Here is a 27,306-nt window from a genome sequence, read left to right as displayed (position 1 = left end):
GCGGTTTCAGTCTGTTAGCGTGGAGGACCCGGAGGGGGTTCCGGGAAGATTCCAAGTCGATGAGATAGGTAGCCGGACCCTTGCGCTCGACCACTTTGAAGGGCCCTGTCCACTTGTCTTGTAGGGCGCAGGGTTCGGTGGGGGACATCACCCATACCTGTTGCCCAGGTTCAAATTCGATGGAGGAGGCATTCCGGTCATACCACCTTTTCATGTCCTCTTGACTGGCCTCTAGGTGGGCTTTTGCTAGTTCTCGGAATCGCCGGGTCTGGTTGCGGAGAGTTAGGAGGTAGCGGAAAACATCTGGTGGGTTCTTTAGAGGGGGCATCTCCCAGCCTTCCTTGACTAGGCTGAGCGGCCCCCGCACGGGGTGTCCATATAGCAGTTCAAATGGGCTGAAGCCCAGGGACTTCTGGGGAACCTCTCGATAGGCGAAGAGGAGGCACGGCAGCAGCACATCCCACTGGCGACGGAGGGGCTCTTCCAACCCCCCGATCATCCCTTTGAGCGTGCGGTTGAACCGCTCAACGAGTCCGTTTCCTTGAGGGTGATAGGGGGTCGTGAACCGGTAGGTAACCCCGCACTGTTGCCAGAGAGACTTCATATATTTCGAAATAAAGTTCGTGCCTCTGTCACTGACGACCTCCCGGGGGAAGCCCACCCGGGAGAAGATCCCCATCAGCGCCCGGCCGACTACCGGGGCTGTCACAGTCCGCAGGGGAACAGCCTCCGGGTAGCGGGTGGCGTGGTCCACTAGCACCAGGATGAATCGATGGCCTTGTTTTGTGCGTGGGTCCAGGGGCCCTACGATATCGATTCCGACCCTCTCGAACGGGGTGGTGACCACGGGAAAAGGTTGCAGGGGGGCTTTCAGTTTGCGGCCGCTCTTTCCACTGGCTTGGCACGTGGGGCAAGATCGGCAATGCTGGTGTACATTGTCCCTCATTTTGGGCCAGAAGAAGTGGGTCACCAGGCGGCTATAGGTTTTGTCTTGACCCAGGTGTCCTGCCAGGGGGACATCGTGGGCCAGGTTTAGCAGAAAGTCTCTAAAACGGAGGGGTACCACTAGGACTCGGCTGGCCCCCAGCTCCGCGATTCTTTGCTCACTGTACAGCAGATCATTGTCCCAGTAGACCCAGTGAGTTCCGGAGGTATCCCCTGCGCTTTGGGCTAGCGCTTGCTGGCGGAGTCCCTCGAGGGAGGGACAGGTCTTTTGTTCTTGGCGAAATTGTTCTTGCGTGGGCCCCCCCTCTTGAGGCCACTGGTCGGGGTTAGCGAGGTCTGGAGGTTGAGCTGGTTCGGGGGGGACGTCACGGTCGGTGGTTTCGGCGGGGGCGACCGGAGGCGGTGGCGCCGGCCATTCGGGTTCCTCTGGGCGGGGGTTGGCACGGGCGGTCATGGACCGGGTGGTGACGCACGCCCAGTCCGGGACGCCCAACATCCCCAGGTGCTCTTTTCGTTCGACTGCTGCCCATGGAGAGCTTTCCAGGTCATTACCCAGGAGGCAGTCTACGGGGGCATCATCTCGGACCGTCACCTTCAACATGCCGGAGACCCCTCCCCATTCGAAGGGGACGCAGGCCATCCGACACAGACTTTCTGAGTTATCGGCTGAACGTACCGGGCAGAGAATGTTTGGTAAGTATTGTTCGGGGGTCACCAGGTGACAGCGGACGGCTGTTACACTGGCCCCAGTGTCACGAAGGGCTTCAGCCCGGCGTCCATTAATGCCCACCCATTGGCTGTACTTCTGGGTATTAGCGGGTAGGGGGACCCGCGGGACCATGTCTCCCCCCCCTAGGCAGGCGAGAGCCATGGCGGCTGGCTCCCATTCTTGGTGTTCCTGTTCATATTCTTCTTGTTCCTCTGAGATCTGTTCCTCCCCCAGAGCAGCAGCGGCTACTTGGCGGGGTCTTGGGCTCTGGTACTGGGGGCAGTTTGGGTCGTTTGCATAGTGTCCGACTCGTTGGCATCGATGGCAGGTACCATTGGCTCGATATCCCGGTCGCGCTGGGGTGCTGCCCCGGTTGGCCGGGGGGGTGGTGCTGGTAGTGGGGGTGACCGGAGCGTTGCTTCTTCCGCGTCCTTGGCCTCCTCCTCCTCGGGGACGGTGCTGACCATTGTTGTTCCGGTTCTGTTCGTAGGACCCATTTCGACCCACTCTGGTGATCTCCCACCGGTCAGCTTCGGCTGCGAGCTGCCGGGGATCCGTTAACTTGCTGTCGAGAAGGTGCTGGCGAAGTTCAATGAAGCAATTGTTCGACAGATGCTCCCATACCATAAGATTGAACAGTTGTTCGTAGGTTGTGACCTTGCTTCCTTTGATCCAGCCCTCGAAGGCTCGGCTAAAGTAATTGACATAGTCCACCCAAGTTGTACCCGGGATGCGGGTGCAGTCTCGGAACCTCTGACGGTACATCTCGGGTGTGAGGCCATAGCGGGTGAGGAGTGCAGCTTTCATATGGTCATAGGAGGTCATCTGGTGGTCCGGGAGTTGCAGCAGGGCGTCGCGGCCCTCATTGAGGAATCTCCCCCACAGACCGGCCCCCCAATCGCTTCTATCGATCCGGTGTGCAGTCATAGCGATTTCATAGGCCTTAAACCATTGCTGGATGTCGTCCTCTCGGAAGTATTCTCGAACGACATCCTTGGGGATGTGTACCTTCTTCTCTGTTGCCCCTGGAGTGTGGGGTTGCTCGGACACCCCTGCTTCTTTATTCTGTTTGCGTAGGTCGATTTCAGCTAGTTTCCGCTCATGTTCATATGCCAGTTTCTTTTCCTCGAGCTCCCTTTGTCTCTGTTTCTCCTCTCTTTCTTCTCGGAGACGTAGGTGCTCTAAGTTGATTTTCTGTTCGGCCAACTTCAGTTCAACGTCCATTTTGATCCGGGCCATTTCCAGCTCGTGTAGTCGGGTTCTTTCTCGTTCCTGGATCTCGTCTGGCGAGAGACCCGTTCTTCGCTCTTCAGGGGCCATGGGGGTTTGTGCTGCGATGTTTTGATCGGGGGTTCCGGCAGCCCCGGTTTCTGCCCAAGATTCTAGGGCCTGCTTAAAGTCATCTTTGGTATTTAGTCCGGTGGTAGCGATACCTAATTCGATACAGAACTGTTTAAGTTCACGATGGCTGTACTCATCCAATTTCTCCATCTGGAATTTCTCCGTTGATCCGCTGTCTTTAGTTGACATCGTGATTCGCCGTGGGGTGAGCTACTCTCTGTACGGTTTATGCGGTGATTCGGATCGCGCCGCTGGCCACCAATGTTAGACGGACCGGGAGGGTCGGCCGAGGATAAGGGGAGAGGTCTCCGGGGAGAGCCGTCTCCAGTGAATCGTACAGACAAGTAACTCCCCCCCCACAGACGGACACCACACAATGATAAAGTTCAACGATACTTTATAGGCAATTCTTCAAGTACGGTAGAATGGTACAAGGAGGTCTGGACTCAGGGGTCCCCTCTATTCTGGTCTCTGTTTGGGAAAGGGGTAGCGGGACAGTCTTGTTACCAAAAAGATGGAAATAGCTCTCAATCCTCGAGCTCGGTGGTGTAGATGAACGGGCCGCGGCGGAGCCAGCAGGTCCCGAGATGGATGAAGGAAGACGACGGTCCGCGGCAGAGCCAGCAGGTCCCGATGAAGGTGGTGGTTACAAACGGTCCGCGGCCACGCCAGCAGGTCCCGACGATGATGAAGGATAGGGTGGTTCCCAAAGCCGCGGCAGCGCCAGCAGGCAAGACGAGGGTGCACAAGACAGAGCTACGGCAGCGCCAGTAGTCCGTCAAGGATGAGTTCTTCTTTGCGTCTCTCGACTCCAAGATACAACTCCCGTCCGGCTCTGGAGCTGCCCCAGTTATAGGGCTGGTGTGCTTTGATGTCCGGACCCTCGCACCTGGAGGTCGGGAGGTCCGGGATGAGGGAGTCCCGACACCCAGCAGGGGGGTGGAGCCAGCGCCCGGGGAGGCGATGGGCGAGCGGCACTTGGCGGGGGAGAGCCATCGACACCTCTTGCTCCCATTGACTGACCAAGTAGCCCGCTCACCTCCTGGGTGGACGTTGGTGCCGGAATGTCTGAGGCCTGGCCAGGCCCAGGGTTGAGGTCGATCGGGGGCCAGGCGGCCTCGTGGTGGAGTGTCCAAGATGGCGCCCAGGATGGGCGCGCAGGCCGGTAGTGGGTCGGCCTACGCGGTCGACAGGTTCGAGTGTAGGGGTCCCTGCGGGGACGGTGGACGTGCAATGGTGGTGTGTGGTACTTGCGTGGCTGGGCTCGGGCCTGGTTGGGCCGGGGGAGAGCGGCCCTTCATGTGGCCTGTCCAACAAGGAGGCTGCACCCTGAGCCTGGAGGGGGGGGGCAGATATGAGGAGGCTGCACCCTGAGCCTGCGGGGTGGACACGGGGCTTTATAAAGCTTGGTTTGTCCAGTGGGCTGGTGATGGCGAGGTCTGGTGTCCAGGAAGGAAGGATGGATGACCTCTGACCCCTGAGAGCCAGTATCAGCAGGGGGTTCTGGCCCTGGTTCAGTCTGGGGCGTTCATGACGCATGTGTGTGTGTGTGTTTGTATGTGTGTGGGGCGGTGTGTGTGTGCGTGTGTATGTGGGGTGTGTGTGTGTATGTATGTGGTGTGTGTGTGTGGGGGTGTATGTGTGTGGGGCGGTGTGTGTGTGCATGTGTATGTGGGGTGTGTGTGTGTGTATGTATGTGGGGTGTGTGTGTGTATGTATGTGGTGTGTGTGTGTGTTTGTATGTGTGTGGGGCGGTGTGTGTGTGCGTGTGTATGTGGGGTGTGTGTGTGTATGTATGTGGTGTGTGTGTGTGTGTTTGTATGTGTGTGGGGCGGTGTGTGTGTGCGTGTGTATGTGGGGTGTGTGTGTGTGTATGTATGTGGGGTGTGTGTGTGTATGTATGTGGTGTGTGTGTGTGTTTGTATGTGTGTGGGGCGGTGTGTGTGTGCGTGTGTATGTGGGGTGTGTGTGTGTATGTATGTGGTGTGTGTGTGTGGGGGTGTATGTGTGTGGGGCGGTGTGTGTGTGCGTGTGTATGTGGGGTGTGTGTGTGTGTATGTATGTGGGGTGTGTGTGTGTATGTATGTGGTGCGTGTGTGTGTTTGTATGTGTGGGGGGCGGTGTGTGTGTGCGTGTGTATGTGGGGTGTGTGTGTGTATGTATGTGGTGTGTGTGTGTGTGTTTGTATGTGTGTGGGGCGGTGTGTGTGCGTGTGTATGTGGGGTGTGTGTGTGTGTATGTATGTGGGGTGTGTGTGTGTGTATGTATGTGGGGTGTGTGTGTGTATGTATGTGGTGTGTGTGTGTGGGGGTGTATGTGGTGGGGGTCAGGGTTAGTCAAGAACGTGCCTTCATTCCTCAATAGTGCTACGATGCGGTCTCCATCAAAAGCCAGCGCTTTATTAAACTATAAATAAATAAATGGACATTTTTTTCCAGGTGTTTCAAGTCATTTTCCAACCCATACTTACAAACATGGTACTTAACAGGGATTTTTGGGGTCACACAGGGCACAAGTCCTAAAGAAAGAAGTAGGGGGACTAACCCAGTTGGGCAGTATGCAAATGACATCACGGCACACGACATCACGGCGCACAACATCACACATGGCATCACAAGAAGTGACATCAGTTCTAAAGGCCTCACATATATGTTTGCAGGTCTATCATGTGTACGTTTGAGCGTATCACGAGGATAATAGCTCAGTGAGCTACGGAAGAGGATACGTGACGTCTACACCTTGCAATCCCCAGTTTTATGTAACATCCTGTACATTCATTTACAAACTTATATCATTTATTGTACATGTAACATGCACGCGTGAGGTACAGCGCTCTGACACCCTGCATTGGGATGAGGAGGGCTACACAAGAACACATAGTGGCACTTAAATTATTTTAACGCCTCCTCAGGGGCTGTAACCTCTATATAAATACAATTTTCTTTAAATAAATACTGGGAAAGACCAACACATCTGACATTCTTACAGCGCATGCATATCTCCTAAACAGGGACTGAACAAAGTGCAAAGCCGCCTCTCTTGAGTATGTGTGAAGCGCTAACAAGGTCCGAGCCTTTGTTTCCCCTCCGCTGCATTTGCATCAGGTGTGGGCTCCTGACCTCTGCCAGTCAGGAGACTCAACAAAGGGGGCCTGATGACCCCTCAGATTCGGGCTTTGTTATGGGCTCAGCCGGAGTCATAAGAGAGCCCCGCCCCTCCTGCACGCCCCGCCTGCACGCCCCGCCTGCACGTCCCCACGTGCATGTTGTTGCTTGTTGCAGATTGAAAGCAGACAAGTGCAGGCGCTGCGGTGTTTGGACACCGGGGCGAGTTCAGCACATTATCCAGTGGGACCCAAATTCTTGGCAGGGTGGACAGCATTCACCATGTGAAAATAGTGGGTGGACGCCGTCCACTCGCGTGTACCCCCAACTCGTGCCCTGGGGTCACAGTACTGCATACGTCTCAGACATGTCACCTTTAAAACTATTTTCAGCCTATCAGAGGAGGGGGGGTGAATTGGGGTCTCTGGAGAGGGCGGGGCTTGCGGTTCATCACTGTCCTTCCAGCACTAGGGGGAAAGGGCGGGGCTTATTGCGTAGGAGGGCATGACCAGGCCCGCCCACCACAATACATATAAAAGCTTCGGCAGCTGTTGTCGAGGTCCCAGTGGAGACCGTTCGGCCACTATCAGCGGCCGTCACAGCGCTGACCATGTGAACCAACTTCACCTGCGACAAAGAGTCACAGACCAATAGGAAGACCAAAACTGCGACTAAAAAACTCAAAATGAACCGGTATCCAAAACACACCACCGTTGGAAGGAATCTGAGAACCAGAGAAGAAGACGTAGACGAGGTCCCAGAGGCAACCGTGGCCGCTGCAGGTTAGAGCGGTGGGGCCGGGGGTTTCGAGAGACGACTATGAGGGAAAATTACTTATTTATTTTTTATTGATGTATATTTTTTAAGAGTTTTATATAGCGTGAACCAGACCCGAGGCATTGGGTATCAGAGCGCTTTACATGAGCACCAGTTTCGTTATAGATGAACACATTCATTCATGTTTAGGTACGGGGCGATTAAGTGATTCGCCCAGAATCACAGGATGTTGAGCGTCGTTGCTGAGACTCGAACCCGGTTCCCCGGGTCCGAGGTCGACCACTCTAGCCAGAAGGCTACATCCTCTTCCCTTGTGGTCGTCTCTCAAAATCCCCCCCAGCCGGCCTCACAGCTCAACCGCTCTTACCTGCAGCGGCCGCGGCTGCCCTAGAAAGGTAGCGCACCGCCGATTGACAGCCCCGTCACTCAGAATTCATCAAGGTTGTCAACTCTGCATGTCCTGTGTCCATGTCAGAACGTGTGCCCTCCCAGTACATGACAAAACACGCTTGCGCACAACTACTGCCAGATCACGAGAACTTACCTAACCTTACGGATGGTTAAAACAACACCCCTCTCTCAGCCATGAGGTGACGTGTGTGGGATACAGAACACAACCAGGACCAGGCCTCCACCAGGCTCAACCCAGACCTATTGCCTTTGCCAATGCTCCTTCACGCCTGCTGCTGAGGCAGCCACATGGGGCCTGAGCTGGAGGTCCGAAGAGTCGGAGCAACACTGACCATGAACGGCCTCACCCAGCACTCACCTATTCAGGCATTCATTTACCTACTTACCCATTCACTCACCTAGAGGTAAGTTCTTTCATTCATTCACTTGTGATCGCCACTTGCAACGTTCTTTCCCCCATCTCATTCATTCATTCATTCACACATGCTCTTGGTCACTCAACAATGCATTCACACATTCATTCACTCTTTCACACTTTCACTTTCACATGCAGTCTGCCACCGCCTCCAGCTTTCATCCATTTCAGAATGCATCTGGTCACTTTTTCCCAATTTAGTAACAAATTCATTCACCTAAAGAATCAAGTCTTGAAGCATTAGTTTGTGTATTTGTGTATTTTTTCCGTTATTTGCTCATGCTTTCACTCACACACTCATCAATTCACATGCACAGTTCCCTCAGTCACACATTCACTCTTGCATCCAGGCAGCCGCCCTATTACTAATGCATATGATGACCCAGTTATTAATGATTTACATCATTCCCTCTTTCATACCTGGGTGAAGCGGTCATTCCTTTGGCACTCACCCCTCCATGCCTTCATTCACTCATACAGAATGTGCAAATGGGGCTGGTCCCTCACGGACCGCTGGCACTCGTCAACCACGCGTGCCCTCCTCCATCAGCAGGAAGGGTACGCCCCAAGGCTGCTACGTTGCTTACTAATTGATTGACAATCATTTTAGTCCTGATGAAGACCCCTTAACCGCAATCTCTCCTTTCATAATGTCGAAACGTGTTGTCTCTATGATAAGTGCATGAACTAATCCGGGACCACCAGTACGAACAAAAAGACCCTTTTTGACATGTTGATCTGGTTGTTGAGGTCACCTTATGATTTATTCTTTTATGGGGAGGTTATTATATCACAATATACAACGCATCCAAAACGCCTCGGCGCGACTGATTTAGACGTGCCACGCCACGGCCACATCACCCCCACCTGAGAAACCTGCACTGGCTCCCCGTCGACAAGAGGATATCCTTCAAGCTCCTCATCCACGCACACAAGGCACTCCACAAGACCGGCCCAGACTACCTCAACAGACGGCTCTCCTTCTACACCCCCAACTGCCAGCTATGCCCCGCCGACCTCTCACTCGCCTCCGTCCCGCGCATCCGAAGAACAACCACTGGCGGGAGATCCTTCTCCCACCTCGCCGCCAACACATGGAACACCCTCCCACTGAGCCTACGACAGACCCAAGACCTGCTGACCTTCAGGAGGATACTCACGACCTGGCTGTTCGATCAGTAGCGGCCCCACCCAGTGCCTTGAGACCCTCGCGGGTATGTAGTGCGCTAAACAAATGATTGATTGATTGATTCAATACACTGCCAAATGTTACCTACCAGAATACGGGCACACATTGAGCGCCTCCGAACTGTTATTTACAACAAAATTAATGCACATATGTGTACATTTAAAAAGAATGTATGGCACACATCTGTGGTGTGCGTCTGGTGATACTTTTTGCACTGCATCCATGGAGTCTACATTAATGAGTTGTTTCTTCTGCATCTTTTCTTAAATGTCAGTGTAATATGGCAGGGGGTTCAGGAACTGGCTGTAAGTTGTCAAATTAAGTTGGGGTTAGACCCAGGTCCACACAGACTATTGACAGGTTGATTTGTGGTAGGTTGGGGGAGACTTGTTCTGTTCCCTCTCTCGTGGTCTCACTCATGTATTAATACAGGCAGGCTTCTGGGCGCACTGCTTCATGTTTGACGGGCCCTCCAATCAGAGAGGCCCATGGAGCCGGTGGCCCCTCCCCCTCAGCCCAGACAGCCAAACTCTAGAGCTCAGTGACCCCGGATGAAGGAGCACTGGTGCCACCACCAGGTCCGGGGACATTAATCCCGGCTCTTGTCGTCATTGCAGACACAAGGTGCACTCTTTGATGTGTAACTGTGGTAAGTGCAGCCACTCACGCACTGCAACACTTCATGCATGTGCACAGCACTGCACGCCATGCGCTCAGAAGCAGGCCTTCAAACCCCAGGCGCCACTAGCGACATCTCTCTCACAGGTCCAACCGTATCCAATCTTTTCAACCACACTCCTCCTGGAAGGCGACCAGGAGCCAATAAAAATCAGACTCATGGGGGGTGTGAAGCGCTATACAAACGCTCCCATACAATACTCATCCCTTAACTAATTTACTTCCTCATTCCCTCTTCATCCAATCACTCATTCAGCTCTCTCTGTTTGACAGATCCTCATTCATTCCTAACTTTGTTCCTTTCGCTTTCTGTCAATCATTCACTGCACCCTCACTTCCCTCCCTTCACTGTTACAAAATATATATGAATATCCATACAAATTCATGTGTGTGCACTTTAAAAGGTGTCATGCTTAGATAAGATCACATTAACATGAGGCCTGGAGCTCTAAACGGCTTCCAGTCTGACCTGGACTGGACAAGCTTCAACAAGCTCTTCTGTGCCCCCTTACAGGTCACCATGGCTGTCTTGACTGCAGAGCTGCCTTTCTGGTCTGCCCATATCTGGCTGTTTTGCACGGTGCAGACATTGCACATCCATGTCAGCCATATTTGGCTTGGTGCCTTATTCTAGTTCCGCTGACATGGCATTTCAAACTGTATGTAGCACCTAGAAACTTGTCACTCTGGGAAGAAGCGGTCTGAGAGCCCCTAAGGCAGGAGACCTGACTTCTTCCTTGCTGATTAGCAACGATGCATGATTTTGGTACCAATAAATACATTTCACTCTGTTTCTGAGCAAACCTGCTACGTCTGGTGAGTTGCATTCAATTGCTCCTGGGAAGGTGCCAGTATTTCCCCATCATCCACCCCAGATGCACTCCCCCTCACTAATCCCACTCTTCATCTCATCACTCATTCACCCTTCACTCATTCACCCCTCACTCATGTCTTTAGCTCATTCCCTGCTGGATCACTCGCTTCCTCTTCCTCACATATCCCAGAAGACCCTTGCAAGCCCCCTCCGGCTTGTCCTCCAAGCTCGTTGCCTCACTCACTCATTCGTCATCTCTTCCCTCACTCATTCACCTCTCACTCATGTCGTTAGCTCATTCCCTGCTGAATCACTCTCTCCCTCTTCCTCACTTATCCCAAAAGACCCTTACAGGCCCCCTCCGGCTTGTCCTCCAAGCTCGTTCCCTCACTCACTCATTCGTCATCTCTTCATTCACTCATTCACCCCTCACTCATGTCGTTAGCTCATTCCCTGCTGGATCACTCACTTCCTCTTCCTCACATATCCCAGAAGACCCTTGCAAGCCCCCTCCGGCTTGTCCTCAAAGTTGTTTCCCTCCTTCACTCATTCATCATCTCTTCCCTCACTCATTCACCCCTCACTCATGTTGTTAGCTCATTCCCTGCTGGATCACTCACTCCCTCTTCCTATTATATCCCAGAAGACCCTTGCAAGCCCCCTCTGGCTTGTCCTCCAAGCTCGTTGCCTCACTCACTAATTCATCATCTCTTCCTTCACTCGTTCACCCCTCACTCGTGTCCCTAGCGCATTCCCTGCTGGATGATTCAGTTCCTCTTACTCACATATCCCAGAAGACCCTTGCAAGCCCCCCCCCCCGGCTTGTCCTCCAAGCTCGTTCCCTCACTCACTCATTCATCATCTCTTCCCTTCACTCATTCACCCCTCACTCATGTCCTTAGCTCATTCCCTGCTGGATCACTCACTTCCTCTTCCTAACATATCCCAGAAGACCCATGCAAGCCCTCCACCTGGCTTGTCCTCAAAGCTCTTTCCCTCGCTCACTCATTCATCATCTCTTCCTTCACTCATTCACCCCTCACTCATGTCCTTAGCTCATTCCCTGCTGAATCACTCACTCCCTCTTCCTCACATATCCCAGAAGACCCTTGCAGCCCCCTCCGGCTTGTCCTCAAAGCTCTTTCCCTCGCTCACTCATTCATCATCTCTTCCTTCACTCATTCACCCCTCACTCATGTCCTTAGCTCATTCCCTGCTGAATCACTCACTCCCTCTTCCTCACATATCCCAGAAGACCCTTGCAGCCCCCTCCGGCTTGTCCTCCAAGCTCGTTCCCTCCTTCACTCATTCGTCATCTCTTCCTTCACTCATTCACCCCTCACTCATGTCCTTAGCTCATTCCCTGCTGAATCACTCACTCCCTCTTCCTCACATATCCCAGAAGACCCTTGCAAGCCCCCTCCGGCTTGTCCTCCAAGCTCGTTCCCTCACTCACTCATTCATCATCTCTTCCCTCACTCGTTCACCCCTTACTCATGTCCTTAGCTCATTCCCTGCTGGATCACTCACTTCCTCTTCCTCACAGATCCCAGAAGACCCTTGCAAGCCTCCTCCGGCTTGTCCTCCAAGCTTGTTGCCTCACTCACTAATTCATCATCTCTTCCTTCACTCATTCACCCCTCACTCATGTTGTTAGCTCATTCCCTGCTGGATCACTCACTTCCTCTTACTCACATTTCCCAGAAGACCCTTGAAAGCCCCTCCGGCTTGTCCTCCAAGCTCTTTCCCTCACTCACTCATTCATCATCTCTTCCTTCACTCATTCACCTCTCACTCATGTTGTTAGCTCATTCCCTGCTGGATCACTCACTTCCTCTTACTCACATTTCCCAGAAGACCCTTGCAAGCCCCCCCCCGGCTTGTCCTCCAAGCTCGTTGCCTCACGCACTCATCCTTCCATGAATGTGCACACCTGTTGCCCAGGTGGGGCACAGGGGTGGGCAGAGGTACAATGGTCATGCCACCCACAGGGAGACTTACCCTGCATGCCGCTCCGTTCCATGTGCATCTGGAGGCTTGCACGTTCCGCCCTGGTAAACCCGTCTGGCTGGAGCTGGAATGGCACCTCAATGCTGACCAATGATGGCTGTTCCTTAGTACATGCCAATGCTGGCCCTCGTTATCTTAGTGTATGCCAACGTTAATTCTTTGCCTCAGGCCATGTGGATGTTGGCTCTTATCTTAGACCATGCCAACCAAGATCGATAACTTAGTCCATGTCGATGACGATCTTCTGCCTTAGTCCAAGCCAAAGACTCGTTGGCCTCAGGCCACGCGGATGTTGGCTTTTATCTTTAACCAGATCGATCATTATTCTAGTCCATGTCAACAACGATCCTTTGCCTCACTCCATGCCAACGTTGGCCTACATCTCAGACCTTACCAACGAAGATCGATATCTTAGTCCATGTCGATGACGATCTTCTGCCTTAGTCCAAGCCAAAGACTCTTTGGCCTCAGGCCATGTGGGGTTAGCTTTTACCTTAAGCCGTACCAACGAAGATCGATATCTTAGTCCATTTCGACGACGATCTTCTGCCTTAGTCCAAGCCAAAGACTCTTTTGCCTCAGGCCACGCGGATGTTGGCTTTTATCTTTAACCAGATCGATCATTATTCTAGTCCGTGTCAACAACGATCCCTTGCCTCACTCAATGCCAACGTTGGCCTACATCTCAGACCTCAGCAACGATGATCGATATCTTAGTCCATTTCAACGATGATCCTTCACCTTAGTTTATACCAAAGACTTCTTTTGCCTCAGACCATGAGAATGTTGGCTCTTACCTTAAGCCGAACCAATGATGATTGAAATGTTATTCCATATCAAGGATGATCGTATGCCTCAGTCCATGCGGACATTGGATCTTACCTTGGACTACACCAACGATGATCGATATTTTAGTCCATGTCGACAGTGATCCTTTGCCTTCGTCACAGGCTGTTTTCCAGTTGTTGTTTCCAACGTTCGTCCATGTCCTAGACAATACGAACTATGATGATGCTTTTGCCCATGCCAAGACACCCTTGCCTCAGTCCATGACAATGGTGGCCCTTTTCTTAAATCTTACCAATGATGGCTGATAGCTTGGTCCATGCCAGCGCGAATCCTTTGCCTCAGTCTGTGACAAAACTCCCTTTGCTTTAGTCCATGCCAAAGTTTATCTTCGACCATACCAAGGTCGACTGGCATCCTACTCAATGCCAGTTATGGTTATTACCTCCTTCTAGGCGTAGTGAACCGTACCTTAGTCCATGCGAAGGGCGATTATGAAGACCCCACCCTTAGTTCATGTCAGTGGTGGCTTTGACTTTCTTCTGGATCAGCAGTGACCCGGGGATGAGCAGACCGTTCGTCCTCACCAACGAAGACCTGTGTCTTATTGTATCACAGCAAAGTCGAACCATTACTCTCTGCTACGAGAGGCCGGTGTCTCGGTCACCGTAGGAAAGGCCCACGTTGTCGCCCAAACCAAATCCACACCAACAAATGCCCTCTTCTTGCTTCGCGTCAAAAAGGCTTTCGTAGCACTCCGTGTGCCCGAGACCATGTCAATGGAGAACTGGTCATAGCCCAAGCCCTCGGTTGATGGGAACGAAGAACTGAGCCTTAGTCCGTGTCCATGAAGATGGACACTGTCCAGGTCATTGTTACATGTCAACGAAGACCCCAACCTTAGCCCGTGTTAACTAAGAACATCTCTTGGTCCACGTCCATGAAGACCGTGCCTTACTCCAAGCCTATGAAGACCATCCCATAGATTATGCCAACAAAGACCCTGCTTTACTCCAAGCCTACAAAGACCCTGCCTTAGTCTACGCCAATAAAGACCCTCCTTAAGTTTAGGCCTACAAAGACCGTGCCTTACTCCAAGCCTACAAAGACCATCCCATAGATTATCCCTACAAAGACCCTCCCTCACTCCAAGCCTACAAAGACCCTCCCTCAGTCTACGCCTACAAAGACCCTGCGTTACTCCAAGCCTACAAAGACCCTCCCTTAGTCTACGCCTGCAAAGACCCTGCCTTACTCCAAGCCTACAAAGACCCTCCCTCAGTCTACGCCTACTAAGACGCTGCGTTACTCCAAGCCTACAAAGACCCTCCCTTAGTCTACGCCTACAAAGACCCTCCCTCACTCCAAGCCTACAAAGACCATCCCATAGATTATGCCTAAAGACCCTGCCTTACTCTAAGCCTACAAAGACCCTCCTTTGGTCTACGCCAACAAAGACCCTGCCTCAGTCTACGCCAACAAATACCCTACCCTACTCTAAGCCTACAAAGACCCTCCTTTGGTCTACGCCAACAAAGACCCTGCCTCAGTCTACGCCAACAAAGACCCTGCCTCAGTCTACGCCAACAAAGACCCTACCCTACTCTAAGCCTACAAAGACCCTCCTTTGGTCTACGCCAACAAAGACCCTGCCTCAGTCTACGCCAACAAAGACCCTGCCTCAGTCTACGCCAACAAAGACCTTACCCTACTCTAAGCCTACAAAGACCCTCCTTTGGTTTACGTCAACAAAGACCCTACCTCAGTCTACGTCAACAAAGACCCTGGTTCAGTCAATGCCAATGGCGACCGCGCCTTGGCCAACGTCAACGAAGAGCGGCCTTAGTGGTATCAACGAAGACCCCCGCCTATTCCGTGTAAAAGTAACAATCCATGACCACCATGTGCCGGGTCTTGGCCACGTCAATCAGAAGCTGCCCTTGGCCCACGCCAAGGAAGACCCGTGTCTTAGTGCCCAACGCCGAGGGCCTGTGCCCTAGTGCCAGTGGCCATGCCTCTGCCGCGGTCCATCTCAACGTCTCCTCCCGCGTCACCCTACGCTCATGACGACCCTTCTCCAATGAAGACGACGCCAACGAGCACCTGCGCCTCAACCCTGGCATCTATCGCTGGGGCTTCCTGGCACCACTGCGGCATCTGCTAAGGCAGTGACACCTGGCACCGCAGCGGGCACCTGAGGCTACCATGGCTGGACCACCAGCTCCTTACTCAGAAGCCTGGCATCCTGCAGGAGGGTGGCACCGCCATGGAGCCCGGGGGCAGGGGCACTGTGCCCACAGCTGAGCCTGCAGGGAGAGCCCAGGGTCTGCTGTCCTTACAGAGGGGGGCACCGTGCCCACAGCTGAGCATGCAGGGAGAGCCCAGGGTCTGCTGTCCTTACAGGGGGGGCACCGTGCCCACAGCTGAGCCTGCAGGGAGAGCCCAGGGTCTGCTGTCCTTACAGGGGGGCACAGGGGCACCGTGCCCACAGCTGAGCGTGCAGGGAGAGTCCAGGGTCTGCTGTCCTTACAGAGGGGGCACCGTGCCCACAGCTGAGCGTGCAGAGTCTAGGGTCTGCTGTCCTTACAGAGGGGGCACCGTGCCCACAGCTGAGCCTGCAGAGAGAGCCCAGGGTCTGCTGTCCTTACAGAGGGGGCACCGTGCCCACAGCTGAGCGTGCAGAGTCTAGGGTCTGCTGTCCTTACAGAGGGGGGGGGGCACAGGGGCCCTCTGTGGCCCCCGTCACCAGACTTTGCGCCGAGAGCTGGCACCGAGGCACCTCCCGGGGTCACCCACGTGCACCGGGATGGGGGCTGGACAAGCCTCCTGTCCGTGCCCACCGAGGGGGGCTGCGGGCAGGCGAGTAGAGGCTCCCGAAGGACAGATGGACAGAGGCTGGTGGAGGCTCGTGTCGGCGTGAAGGCAGGAAACTGGTGGAGGCTACGGCCGGAAGGATGGACAGAGGCTCCTCCCGGACAGATGGACGGAGGCTGGTGGAGGCTGATGGAGGCTCCTGCTGGACAGATGGACGGAGGCTGGTGGAGGCTGGTGGAGGCTCCTGCTGGACAGATGGACGGAGGCTGGTGGAGGCTGGTGGAGGTTCCTCCCGGACAGACGGACGGACAGAGCCTGGTAGAGGCTCGTGTGGGGGTGGAGGCTCCTCCCGGACAGATGGACGGAGGCTGGTGGAGGCTGCTGCCGGACAGATGGACGGAGGCTGGTGGAGGCTGATGGAGGCTCCTGCTGGACAGACGGACGGAGGCTGATGGAGGCTGGTGGAGGCTGGTGGAGGCTCGTGTCGAGGATGCAGGCTCCTGCAGGACAGATGGACCGGGGCTGGCGGAGGTCCCTGTCGGACAGAGCCTGGTAGAGGCTGGTGTGGGGGTGGAGGCTCCTCCCGGACAGACGGACGGACAGAGCCTGGTCCCCCTGAGCTCTGCAGACGCCGCTGCTCCTCCCTTTCCTCTCCTCCTCTTCCTCCTCTTCCTCCCGCAGTCTCTGCCCCCCCTCTCCTCTCTCTGCTGCTTCTTTATTTTATTATTTCCTCTCCTGCACCCTCTGTAATTTTAGCCTCGTCCCTGCCCCCCCTCAGCCCCCCCCCTCATTTCACCGCAAAATGCAAAAAAAAAAAAAACGTTACCATGGCAACGGGAAAAAGGCCTGAAGAAGAACTGCTGACAATACTGGGGGGGCGAGGGGGAGGGGCCAGGCCTGGGGTGGGGGCCGAGGGGGAGGGGCCAGGCTTGGGGTGGGGGCGGGGCTGCCAGACACGACTGGACCTGCCCCAGCCCCACCGGCCTGTCACTCCGGGCATCTGATGGGGACCGGCCCTCTAGCGCCTCGAAGGATGACACGCTGGAGCGCCCCTGGGCCCGTCACGTGTCCCCCCCCCCCCCCTCTGCTGCAGGCATCAGGGGTCCCGACAGAGCCGCAGGCGCCCCCACCTCACCCTCCCACAGGGTGTGGAGGTGCACAGAGCCTCGAGTGAACCCCGAGATATCTAGGCGCTATAGTGAGGCACAGCAGATCCTGCGAGGGGCGGATGGACAGAGCGCGACACGACGGAGAGCAGGAACACGAGAAGGACAGAGAGACAGAGGAAGAGTACAAAGAGACAGAGCATATGATGAAAGGAGGAGACAGGCAGAGGAGAGACACAGCCCCTCAGGGACAGAGGAAGAGTACGAGGAGACAGAGCATGTGATGAAAGGAGGAGACAGGGAGAGGAGAGACAGAGGGCGCCAGGGACAGAGGAAGAGTACGAGGAGACAGAGCATGGGATGAAAGGAGGAGACAGGGGGAGGAGAGACAAAGGGCGCCAGGGACAGAGGAAGAGTACGAGGAGACAGAGCATGTGATGAAAGGAGGAGACAGGGAGAGGAGAGACAGAGGGCGCCAGGGACAGAGGAAGAGTACGAGGAGACAGAGCATGGGATGAAAGGAGGAGACAGGGAGAGGAGAGACAGAGGGCGCCAGGGACAGAGGAAGAGTACGAGGAGACAGAGCATGTGATGAAAGGAGGAGACAGGGGGAGGAGAGACAGAGGGCGCCAGGGACAGAGGAAGAGTACGAGGAGACAGAGCATGGGATGAAAGGAGGAGACAGAGGGCGCCAGGGACAGAGGAAGAGTACGAGGAGACAGAGCATGTGATGAAAGGAGGAGACAGGGAGAGGAGAGACATAGCACACAACGAAGAGAGGAAGGGTATGAGAAGATAGAGCATGAGATGAAAGGAGGAGACAGGGAGAGGAGAGACAGAGCCCCTCAGGGACAGAGGAAGAGTATGAAGAGATAGAGCATGTGATGAAAGGAGGAGACAGGGAGAGGAGAGACAGAGGGCGCCACGGACAGAGGAAGAGTACGAGGAGACAGAGTATATGATGAAAGGAGGAGACAGGGAGAGGAGAGACAGAGGGCGCCAGGGACAGAGGAAGAGTACGAGGAGACAGAGCATGGGATGAAAGGAGGAGACAGAGGGCGCCAGGGACAGAGGAAGAGTACGAGGAGACAGAGCATGTGATGAAAGGAGGAGACAGGGAGAGGAGAGACATAGCACACAACGAAGAGAGGAAGGGTATGAGAAGATAGAGCATGAGATGAAAGGAGGAGACAGGGAGAGGAGAGACAGAGCCCCTCAGGGACAGAGGAAGAGTATGAAGAGATAGAGCATGTGATGAAAGAAGGAGACAGGGAGAGGAGAGACAGAGGGCGCCACGGACAGAGGAAGAGTACGAGGAGACAGAGTATATGATGAAAGGAGGAGACAGGGAGAGGAGAGACAGAGGGCGCCAGGGACAGAGGAAGAGTACGAGGAGACAGAGCATGGGATGAAAGGAGGAGACAGAGGGCGCCAGGGACAGAGGAAGAGTACGAGGAGACAGAGCATGTGATGAAAGGAGGAGACAGGGAGAGGAGAGACATAGCACACAACGAAGAGAGGAAGGGTATGAGAAGATAGAGCATGAGATGAAAGGAGGAGACAGGGAGAGGAGAGACAGAGCCCCTCAGGGACAGAGGAAGAGTATGAAGAGATAGAGCATGTGATGAAAGAAGGAGACAGGGAGAGGAGAGACAGAGGGCGCCACGGACAGAGGAAGAGTACGAGGAGACAGAGTATATGATGAAAGGAGGAGACAGGGAGAGGAGAGACAGAGGGCGCCACGGACAGAGGAAGAGTATGAGAAGATAGAGCATGAGATAAAAGGAGGAGACAGAGCATGCGATGAAAGGAGGGACAGGGAGAGGAGAGACAGAGTACGCTACAGAGAGAAGAAGAGTATGAAGAGACAGAGCATGAGATGAAAGGAGGAGACAGAGCATGTGATGAAGGAGGGACAGGGAGACGAAGGATCCCCCCCCCGCCCCCACACGGAGACGCTGCCCTGTCCTCGTCCTGCCCTTGAAGAACAGGTTCCACCGCCCGGGGGGGGGGGGGGGAGGGGCGCAGGTGAGAGCCCTGTTTGCTTTAACAAAACATATCGAGAACAAAGGGGCCTTTATTGGGCAACGAAATATTGTGCGAGGCTGTGAGAAGAGGGGAGGGGGGCTCACCGGGGGCCCCAGATCCGGCAGAACCTGCCCCACCGGGGACCCCAGGTCCCGGCAGACGGGAGGAACCGGGTCAGAACGGCCCCACCTGCGGGGCAGGGACAGACACGGTCTGTGCGTGACTCACGTGTGGCCCACTCTGCCTAACATCCTTCCAGGGACGGTCTGTGAGTGACTCACGCGTGGCCCACTCTGCCTGACATCCTTCCAGGGTCAATTCAGAAAAGGGGGTGGTGATGAACAGAGTGTCTGAATTAAGCAGACCACTCTTACCCAGTCCAAAGATCAGGGCTTGATCCATCACCGTTATTTATCTCACTGCCCCATCCCAGCTCAGAACCTGGCTACATGCAAATTAGTCTGTCCCTGGCCCAGTGCATCATGGGAACAGGGCAGACCAAACTACCAAGCCAATTCTTCACCAGAAAGGAGACAAGCTACCGGGGACCGGTTTCATTTCAGCCTCGTCGGCCCGGCTTGCTTGAATCCTGATGGAGCAGTGAGAAAGGGACTCATGTTTGAGTATACCCTGCCACACCTATAGTGGCCAAAAACGATACAGAAAAGGGGGTGGTGATGAACAGAGTGTCTGAATTAAGCAGACCACTCTTACCCAGTCCAAAGATCAGGGCTTGATCCATCACCGTTATTTAGCTCACTGCCCCATCCCAGCTCAGAACCTGGCTATATGCAAATTAGTCTGTCCCTGGCCCAGTGCATCATGGGAACAGGGCAGATCATTGCACCATCAGGATTCAAGCAAGCCGGGCCGACGACGGCTGAAATGCCAGAAACCGGTCCCCGGAAGCTTGTTTCCTTCCCAGTGTAAGAATTGGCTTGGTAGTTTGGTTTGCCCTGTTCCCATCATGCACTGGGACAGGAACAGACTAATTTGCATATAGCCAGGTTCTGAACTGGGATGGTGCAGTGAGCTAAAAAACGGTGTTGGATCTAGCCCTGATCTCTTGACTGGGTGAGAGTATTCTGCTTAATTCAGAAACTCTGTCCATCACCACCCCTTGTTGTTAAATATCCTTCCAGGGTCAGGCACGGTCTGTGAGTGACTGACGCGTGGCCCACTCTGCCTGACATCCTTCCAGGGTCAGGCACGGTCTGTGAGTGACTGACGCGCGGCCCACTCTGCCTGACATCCTTCCAGGGTCAGGCACGGTCTGTGAGTGACTGGCGCGTGGCCCACTCTGCCTGTCATCCTTCCAGGGTCAGGCACGGTCTGTGAGGGACTGACGCGTGGCCCACTCTGCCTGTCATCCTTCCAGGGTCAGGCACGGTCTGTGAGTGACTGACGCGTGGCCCACTCTGCCTGACATCCTTCCAGGCACTGTCTGTGAGTGACTGGCGCGTGGCCCACTCTGCCTGTCATCCTTCCAGGGTCAGGCACGGTCTGTGAGTGACTGACGCGTGGCCCACTCTGACTGACATCCTTCCAGGCACGGTCTGTGAGTGACTGACGCGTGGCCCACTCTGCCTGACATCCTTCCAGGCACGGTCTGTGAGTGACTGACGCGTGGCCCACTCTGCCTGGTATCCTTCCAGGGTCAGGCACAGTCTGTGAGTGACTGACGCGTGGCCCACTCTGCCTGACATCCTTCCAGGGTCAGGCACGGTCTGTGAGTGACTGACGCGTGGCCCACTCTGCCTGACATCCTTCCAGGGTCAGGCACGGTCTGTGAGTGACTGACGCGTGGCCCACTCTGCCTGGCATCCTTCCAGGGTCAGGCACGGTCTCTGAGTGACTGATGTGCGGCCCACTCTGCCTGGCATCCTTCCAGGGTCAGTCATGGTCTGTGAGTGACTGACGCGTGGCCAACTCTGCCTGACATCCTTCCAGGGTCAGGCACGGTCTGTGAGTGACTGACGCGTGGCCCACTCTGCCTGGCATGCTTCCAGGGCCAGACACGGTCTGTGAGTGACTGACGCGTGGCCCACTCTGCCTGACATCCTTCCAGGGTCAGGCACGGTCTGTGAGTGACTGACGCGTGGCCCACTCTGCCTGGCATGCTTCCAGGGCCAGACACGGTCTGTGAGTGACTGACGCGTGGACCACTCTGCCTGGCATCCTTCCAGGGTCAGGCACGGTCTGTGAGGGACTGACGCGTGGCCTCTCTGCCTGGCATCCTTCCAGGGTCAGGCACAGTCTGTGAGTGACTCACGTGTGGCCTCTCTGCCTGACATCCTTCCAGGGTCAGGCACGGTCTGTGAGTGACTCACGCGTGGCCCACTCTGCCTGACATCCTTCCAGGGTCAAGCACGGTCTGTGAGTGACAGCACGGTCTGTGAGTGACTTGACGTGTGGCCTCTCTGCCTGACATCCTTCCAGGGCCAGACACGGTCTGTGAGTGACTGACGCGTGGCCCACTCTGCCTGACATCCTTCCAGGGTCAGTCATGGTCTGTGAGTGACTGACGCGTGGCCCACTCTGCCTGGCATCCTTCCAGGGTCAGGCACGGTCTGTGAGTGACTGACGCGTGGCCTCTCTGCCTGACATCCTTCCAGGGTCAGGTACGGTCTGTGAGTGACTGACGCGTGGCCCACTCTGCCTGACATCCTTCCAGGGTCAGGCACGGTCTGTGAGTGACTCACACGTGGCCCACTCTGCCTGGCATCCTTCCAGGGTCAGGCATGGTCTGTGAGTGACTGACGCGTGGCCCACTCTGCCTGACATCCTTCCAGGGTCGGTCTGTGAGTGACTGACGCGTGGCCCACTCTGCCTGGCATCCTTCCAGGGACGGTCTGTGAGTGACTGACGCGTGGCCTCTCTGCCTGACATTCTTCCAGGGTCAGGCACGGTCTGTGAGTGACTGACGCGTGGCCCACTCTGCCTGACATCCTTCCAGGGTCAGGCACGGTCTGTGAGTGACTGACGCGTGGCCCACTCTGCCTGGCATCCTTCCAGGGTCAGGCACGGTCTGTGAGTGACTCACGCGTGGCCCACTCTGCCTGACATCCTTCCAGGGTCGGTCTGTGAGTGACTGACGCGTGGCCCACTCTGCCTGGCATCCTTCCAGGGACGGTCTGTGAGTGACTGACGCGTGGCCTCTCTGCCTGACATTCTTCCAGGGTCAGGCACGGTCTGTGAGTGACTGACGCGTGGCCCACTCTGCCTGGCATCCTTCCAGGGACGGTCTGTGAGTGACTGACGCGTGGCCTCTCTGCCTGACATTCTTCCAGGGTCAGGCACGGTCTGTGAGTGACTGACGCGTGGCCCACTCTGCCTGACATCCTTCCAGGGTCAGGCACGGTCTGTGAGTGACTCACGCGTGGCCCACTCTGCCTGGCATCCTTCCAGGGTCAGGCATGGTCTGTGAGTGACTGACGCGTGGCCCACTCTGCCTGACATCCTTCCAGGGTCGGTCTGTGAGTGACTGACGCGTGGCCCACTCTGCCTGGCATCCTTCCAGGGACGGTCTGTGAGTGACTGACGCGTGGCCTCTCTGCCTGACATTCTTCCAGGGTCAGGCACGGTCTGTGAGTGACTGACGCGTGGCCCACTCTGCCTGACATCCTTCCAGGGTCAGGCACGGTCTGTGAGTGACTCACGTGTGGCCCACTCTGCCTGGCATCCTTCCAGGGTCAGGCACGGTCTGTGAGTGACTCACGCGTGGCCCACTCTGCCTGACATCCTTCCAGGCACGGTCTGTGAGTGACTGACGCGTGGCCCACTCTGCCTGGCATCCTTCCAGGGGCACCGAGTTCCCTGTGACTGACTCTCCCTGACTCCTGGCCTTTCCTAGACAGGCACCTCGGGTCTCGGTGCCTGTCTGAGTCTGAGTCAGTGTGTACTGAGGTGTGTCAGGCTGTCTGGCAGCACCAGCTTGAAAGAAGTGTCGGCTAGACAAGTGAACTAGCGCCTACATAGCGCACAGCGGCCCATTAGTGAGGCCTCGCGGCGCATTTTGCTGCCTCTGCCCCAGAACTCACACAGATGAGAGGAACTGGCCTGACGGGCCACCGGCTCGCCCCAGCCCTGCTGCCCTGCTTCCCTGCCAGAAGCCCCCAGCCCTGCTTCCCTGCCAGAAGCCCCCATCCCTGCTTCCCTGCCAGAAGCCCCCCCGCCCCATCCCTGCCAGAAGCCCCCAGCCCTGCTTCCCTGCCAGAAGCCCCCCCGCCCCATCCCTGCCAGAAGCCCCAGCCCTGCTGCCCTGCCAGAAGCCCCCGCCCCATCCCTGCCAGAGGCCCCAGCCCTGCTTCCCTGCCAGAAGCCCCCGCGCCCCATCCCTGCCAGAAGCCCCCAGCCCTGCTGCCCTACCAGAAGCCCCCCCCCCGCACCCAGCCCTGCTGCCCTGCCAGAAGCCCCCCCCGCCCAGCACGGCTGCCCCGTTAGAAGCCCCCCCGCCCAGCCCTGCTGCCCCGTTAGAAGCCCCCCCCCCCCGCCCAGCACTGCTGCCCTGCCAGAAGCCCCCCCCTACCCCCCCCTGCGTGGTCGAGTGCCAGGGTCACCTCAGGGCACCACACAGCCCCCCCCACAGTCAGATCAATACCAGGCCCGGCAGCTGGGGAGGGCGGGGGAGGGGCGATGGACAGCCCCGCCCGAGGGCCCCCCAGGGACGGGACACGTCCGTCCATCCGAGAGAGGCCGACCCCGACCCCCAGAATGTATTTATTTTCATTTTATGCCTTTTGTTAGTGCCCATATCGGCCGCACACCAGCCCCCCACAAGCAATATGCATCTCCCATAAATAAACAAACAAGACAACTTGTTGATGGGAAAACGTTGCTGCAGGTTTATTAGCATAAACTATGCCAACAGGGTGGGTTATCTTACAGGCGATCCAAAGGCAAGCCGCCACTCGCGGCCTACCACCTGATGGGCCAAGTAGCACCGCGGCCTTGGCCAGACGATGCTTAGCGGTTGTGGTGAGAGGATAGCCCCTCCCATATCCGGTGAACCATTGGTCCACCCTCTTGCTCACACCCCCCCCTACGAGGGGCAGAGCGTTCAAGCAACCCCCGGTTGTACAGGTTTCCAACCGCCCGTAGGATAACGGGGCACTGTCGCAACCCAGGGTCCACCGCACAGATCTCCCGGGGATATTAGGCCTTAGCACCCTTTGTGCTCCTGGATAGGGTACTCCTGCGTCCCTTTCCGCCTCTGGATCGTCCTGTAACTCTGCCACAGCCCTGGGTGTGGCGACCGTCGCAGCCAGGGCCCCCACCTGAGCCCACTCCCTTACTTGCAGCTTGCTACTACCAATGCTTCTTCAAGGTCTAAGAGGAACAAGCCCATGCCCACCTTGGAAAGGTGAACTCCTTCTTCCTCAAAGCATCCAGTGGATTTGGCGTGAAGTTCCCCACGTCTAATAAAGCCAGAACCCATCTGTTCTGTGAATTTCCGCATAGCGCAGTTAACTCTCCCGCGCGCCACCTCCAAAGCGTGCCCAGAGCGTGCCCCATGCCACACCAGGCGTGGCGTGATCTCGGACCACCACAGTTCACATGTCCCTAATATGTTGCTTATCTTGCACATGTTCGCCTTCATGTCCCTCAGCAAAAACCTTTTTCCCAGTGGCGGTAGGCCCCCCCCCCAAAGAATTAGGAACAGTCATGAAACATGAGGAGAAAGTGACAAGTGTGCATGTAACAAAAGCAAACAAGATACAAGAAGTGTGTAGTGAAGAAGCAGGCAACAAATGTAAGTAGAAGTATTTATTTTACAACTACACGGGTGTGGAGTCCGTGACAGAAGCTCCGCCACGAACAAGTCCAAATCAACTGTAAATACATCCAATTAATAGATTCTAAGAATGGTTAAAGCAGCTCCATCACCGAGCAACCGTCAACCTGAGACACGGGCAGTGACGAGCCACTCCGCCACAGAGACAAGATATAACATATACCTTCCCTTCTCCTTAAACAAAAAAAACAAAAAACAAAATATATATAACTACTCCAGAAATCTCTTGGGAGTAACAGGAACTCTTGAGCTCCTCCTAAGACCTACTTGAACATCGCCAACATCACCGACAGGATCTCCGTCAGCTAAATCAGGTTTGTCTTTGGTGGAAGATGTTACTTTGACAACTTTGGAAATTTTCCACTAATGTCCACCGATGACCTGAACAGCATTGTTACCAATCCTAATAACCTTCATAGGTTTACCAAATTTACATTCTCCTTTTTTACAGGAATAGGAGTTTTAATCCTGACCATGTCATCAACAAACAAAGGAACAGTTTTAACACTTTTCTTATCATCATACCAGATTTTCTGTTTCATTTGGGATTCAGATACATTTGCACAAACAATGTCCATAAGTTTTTCAACATCAGAACCAGCTTTGAGCCATTTATTCATCCATTCAGGTTTGAAACTAGTGTTGGCCTTGCATCCTCTGAGTAACTCAAATGGCGAGATTTTAGTTGAAGAATGTCGAGTGGTTCTATAAAACCACAACATATTATTTACAGATTTGACAAGATCACGATTCCCTGACTTAGCCCACTTAATGCACTCACCAATCACCCTATTCATCCTCTCAACAAGGCCATTTGTTTGAGGATGGTATAATAAAGAACTTTTGGAGTGTTTTATTCCACAAGAAACCAGGAAGTTCTCCACATCAACACTTACAAATTGGGTGCCATTGTCTGAAACAAGTGTCTTAGGGAAACTATCACTCAAAAATACCTCACTCAAAAACGTAACAATATTAGAGCATTAGCTTCTTTCACAAACTTAACTTCAGGCCATCTAGAACTGTAATCCATAAGCACAATAACAAATCTGTGCCCACACGATAAATTGTCAAATGGACCCATGACATCAATACCTAATTTCATCCATGGTCCGAAGGACACTCAATAGGTAACAAAGGTGTCCACCACCTTTAAGCTCTTATCAGAAGTGCCACAAATACAATAGTGACTATCTCTTCGATTTCACCATCCATTTTTGGCCACCAAAAACATTCTTGAACACGTCATTTAGTAAGTGCTACTTCTAAATATCCTTCATGAGCATGTTTAATGATGATGGGACGTAAATTATGAGGAGGTATAAATTTATCACCCCTCAACAAAATTCCATCTTCAATAGAAATTTCTCCCTCAACTTTCCAATATGGTTGTAACAAAGGGAACAAAACCTTTTCACGAGGTCAACCTTTCCTTACTAATTCAAAAACTTGTTGAAGCAACTCATCTTCAGTTAATGCACTCTTCCATTCCTCCTCAAAACTCACAACAGGTTCAGGTAGATCTAAAGCCGCTACAAAACAATCGTCATAATCCTCTTCACACAATTCACTGAAATCAACATCATCACTCTCATATTTTCTTTGAGGGAAACAAGATAGATAGTCAGCCTGACCATTCTTGCCACCAGCAATGTGAGAAATATCAAAATGGTATTGCAATAACCTGGACACCATCTGTAGGAAGGCGGATATATGACTATATGGTTACCCCCACTTTTTGCCTAGTGTTTAGCTGGTTTTCAACTTAGTTGGCCTGGGATCCTGCTATTCAGGGCCCCAGGCTATCTGCTCTCTCTGTAAAATGAACACCATGTACTTTAGGTACATACCAGATTGGTTACTGGGTCACTCTTGTGAGCCCCTGTATAGTGTACCATAGGTACCCAGGGCATAGGTGCATCCAAGGCCTACCAGGGGCTGCAGCGTGAATTATGCCACCCCGGTTAGCCTTCCAAACTGACACCACAGGTCAGTACTTACAGCCTGGGTAAGGTGGTGTAATCACCTCTTACTTAGATATAGTATACCAGTATCTATATATATATATATATATATATATATATATATATTTTCTCACAAAAGTCACCGCCGCCGCACCACTCGTCCTGGGTGCAAGCCTTCGCGGTGGTGAGCCGCGATATATTTCAACACAGCGGCAAGTCGTACCGAACAAACAGGCGCACTCGTTTATTTTCTTCGGCCCGATTTTATTTTTCAAAGTTTCCCCCCCTCTCTTGCTGACAGACGCGTTTCGGCATAAAACGCCTTTCTCAATGTCAGTTTTTTACGCCGAAACGCGTCTGTCAGCATGAGAGGGGGGGGGGAAACTTTGAAAAATAAAATCGGGCCGAAGAAAATCAACGA

General features: G+C 54.4%; 1 protein-coding gene across 2 annotated transcripts in view; it reads right to left on the bottom strand.

Annotated features, from left to right (window-relative positions):
* The window catches only part of FGD1 (FYVE, RhoGEF and PH domain containing 1), a 243,330-nt gene that overhangs the window by 139,110 nt on the left and 76,914 nt on the right, over window positions 1-27,306 (bottom strand). The window contains exon 1 of one of the 2 annotated variants that reach the window (XM_078664554.1): window positions 12,385-12,543. The exons of the other annotated variant lie outside the window; for it this stretch is intronic. Within the exon in view, the coding sequence (XP_078520680.1) occupies window positions 12,385-12,412 (28 nt within the window). The 5' untranslated portion in view covers window positions 12,413-12,543. Of the gene's footprint in view, window positions 1-12,384; window positions 12,544-27,306 lie in introns of those variants that run through there. 2 annotated transcript variants of the gene reach the window in all.

Source organism: Lissotriton helveticus, chromosome 10 (genome assembly GCF_964261635.1).
Source record: "Lissotriton helveticus chromosome 10, aLisHel1.1, whole genome shotgun sequence".
NCBI classification, from domain to species: domain Eukaryota; kingdom Metazoa; phylum Chordata; class Amphibia; order Caudata; family Salamandridae; genus Lissotriton; species Lissotriton helveticus.
Note: the sequence above shows the minus strand (reverse complement) of the source record. Positions and strands in the feature narration are given on the sequence as shown.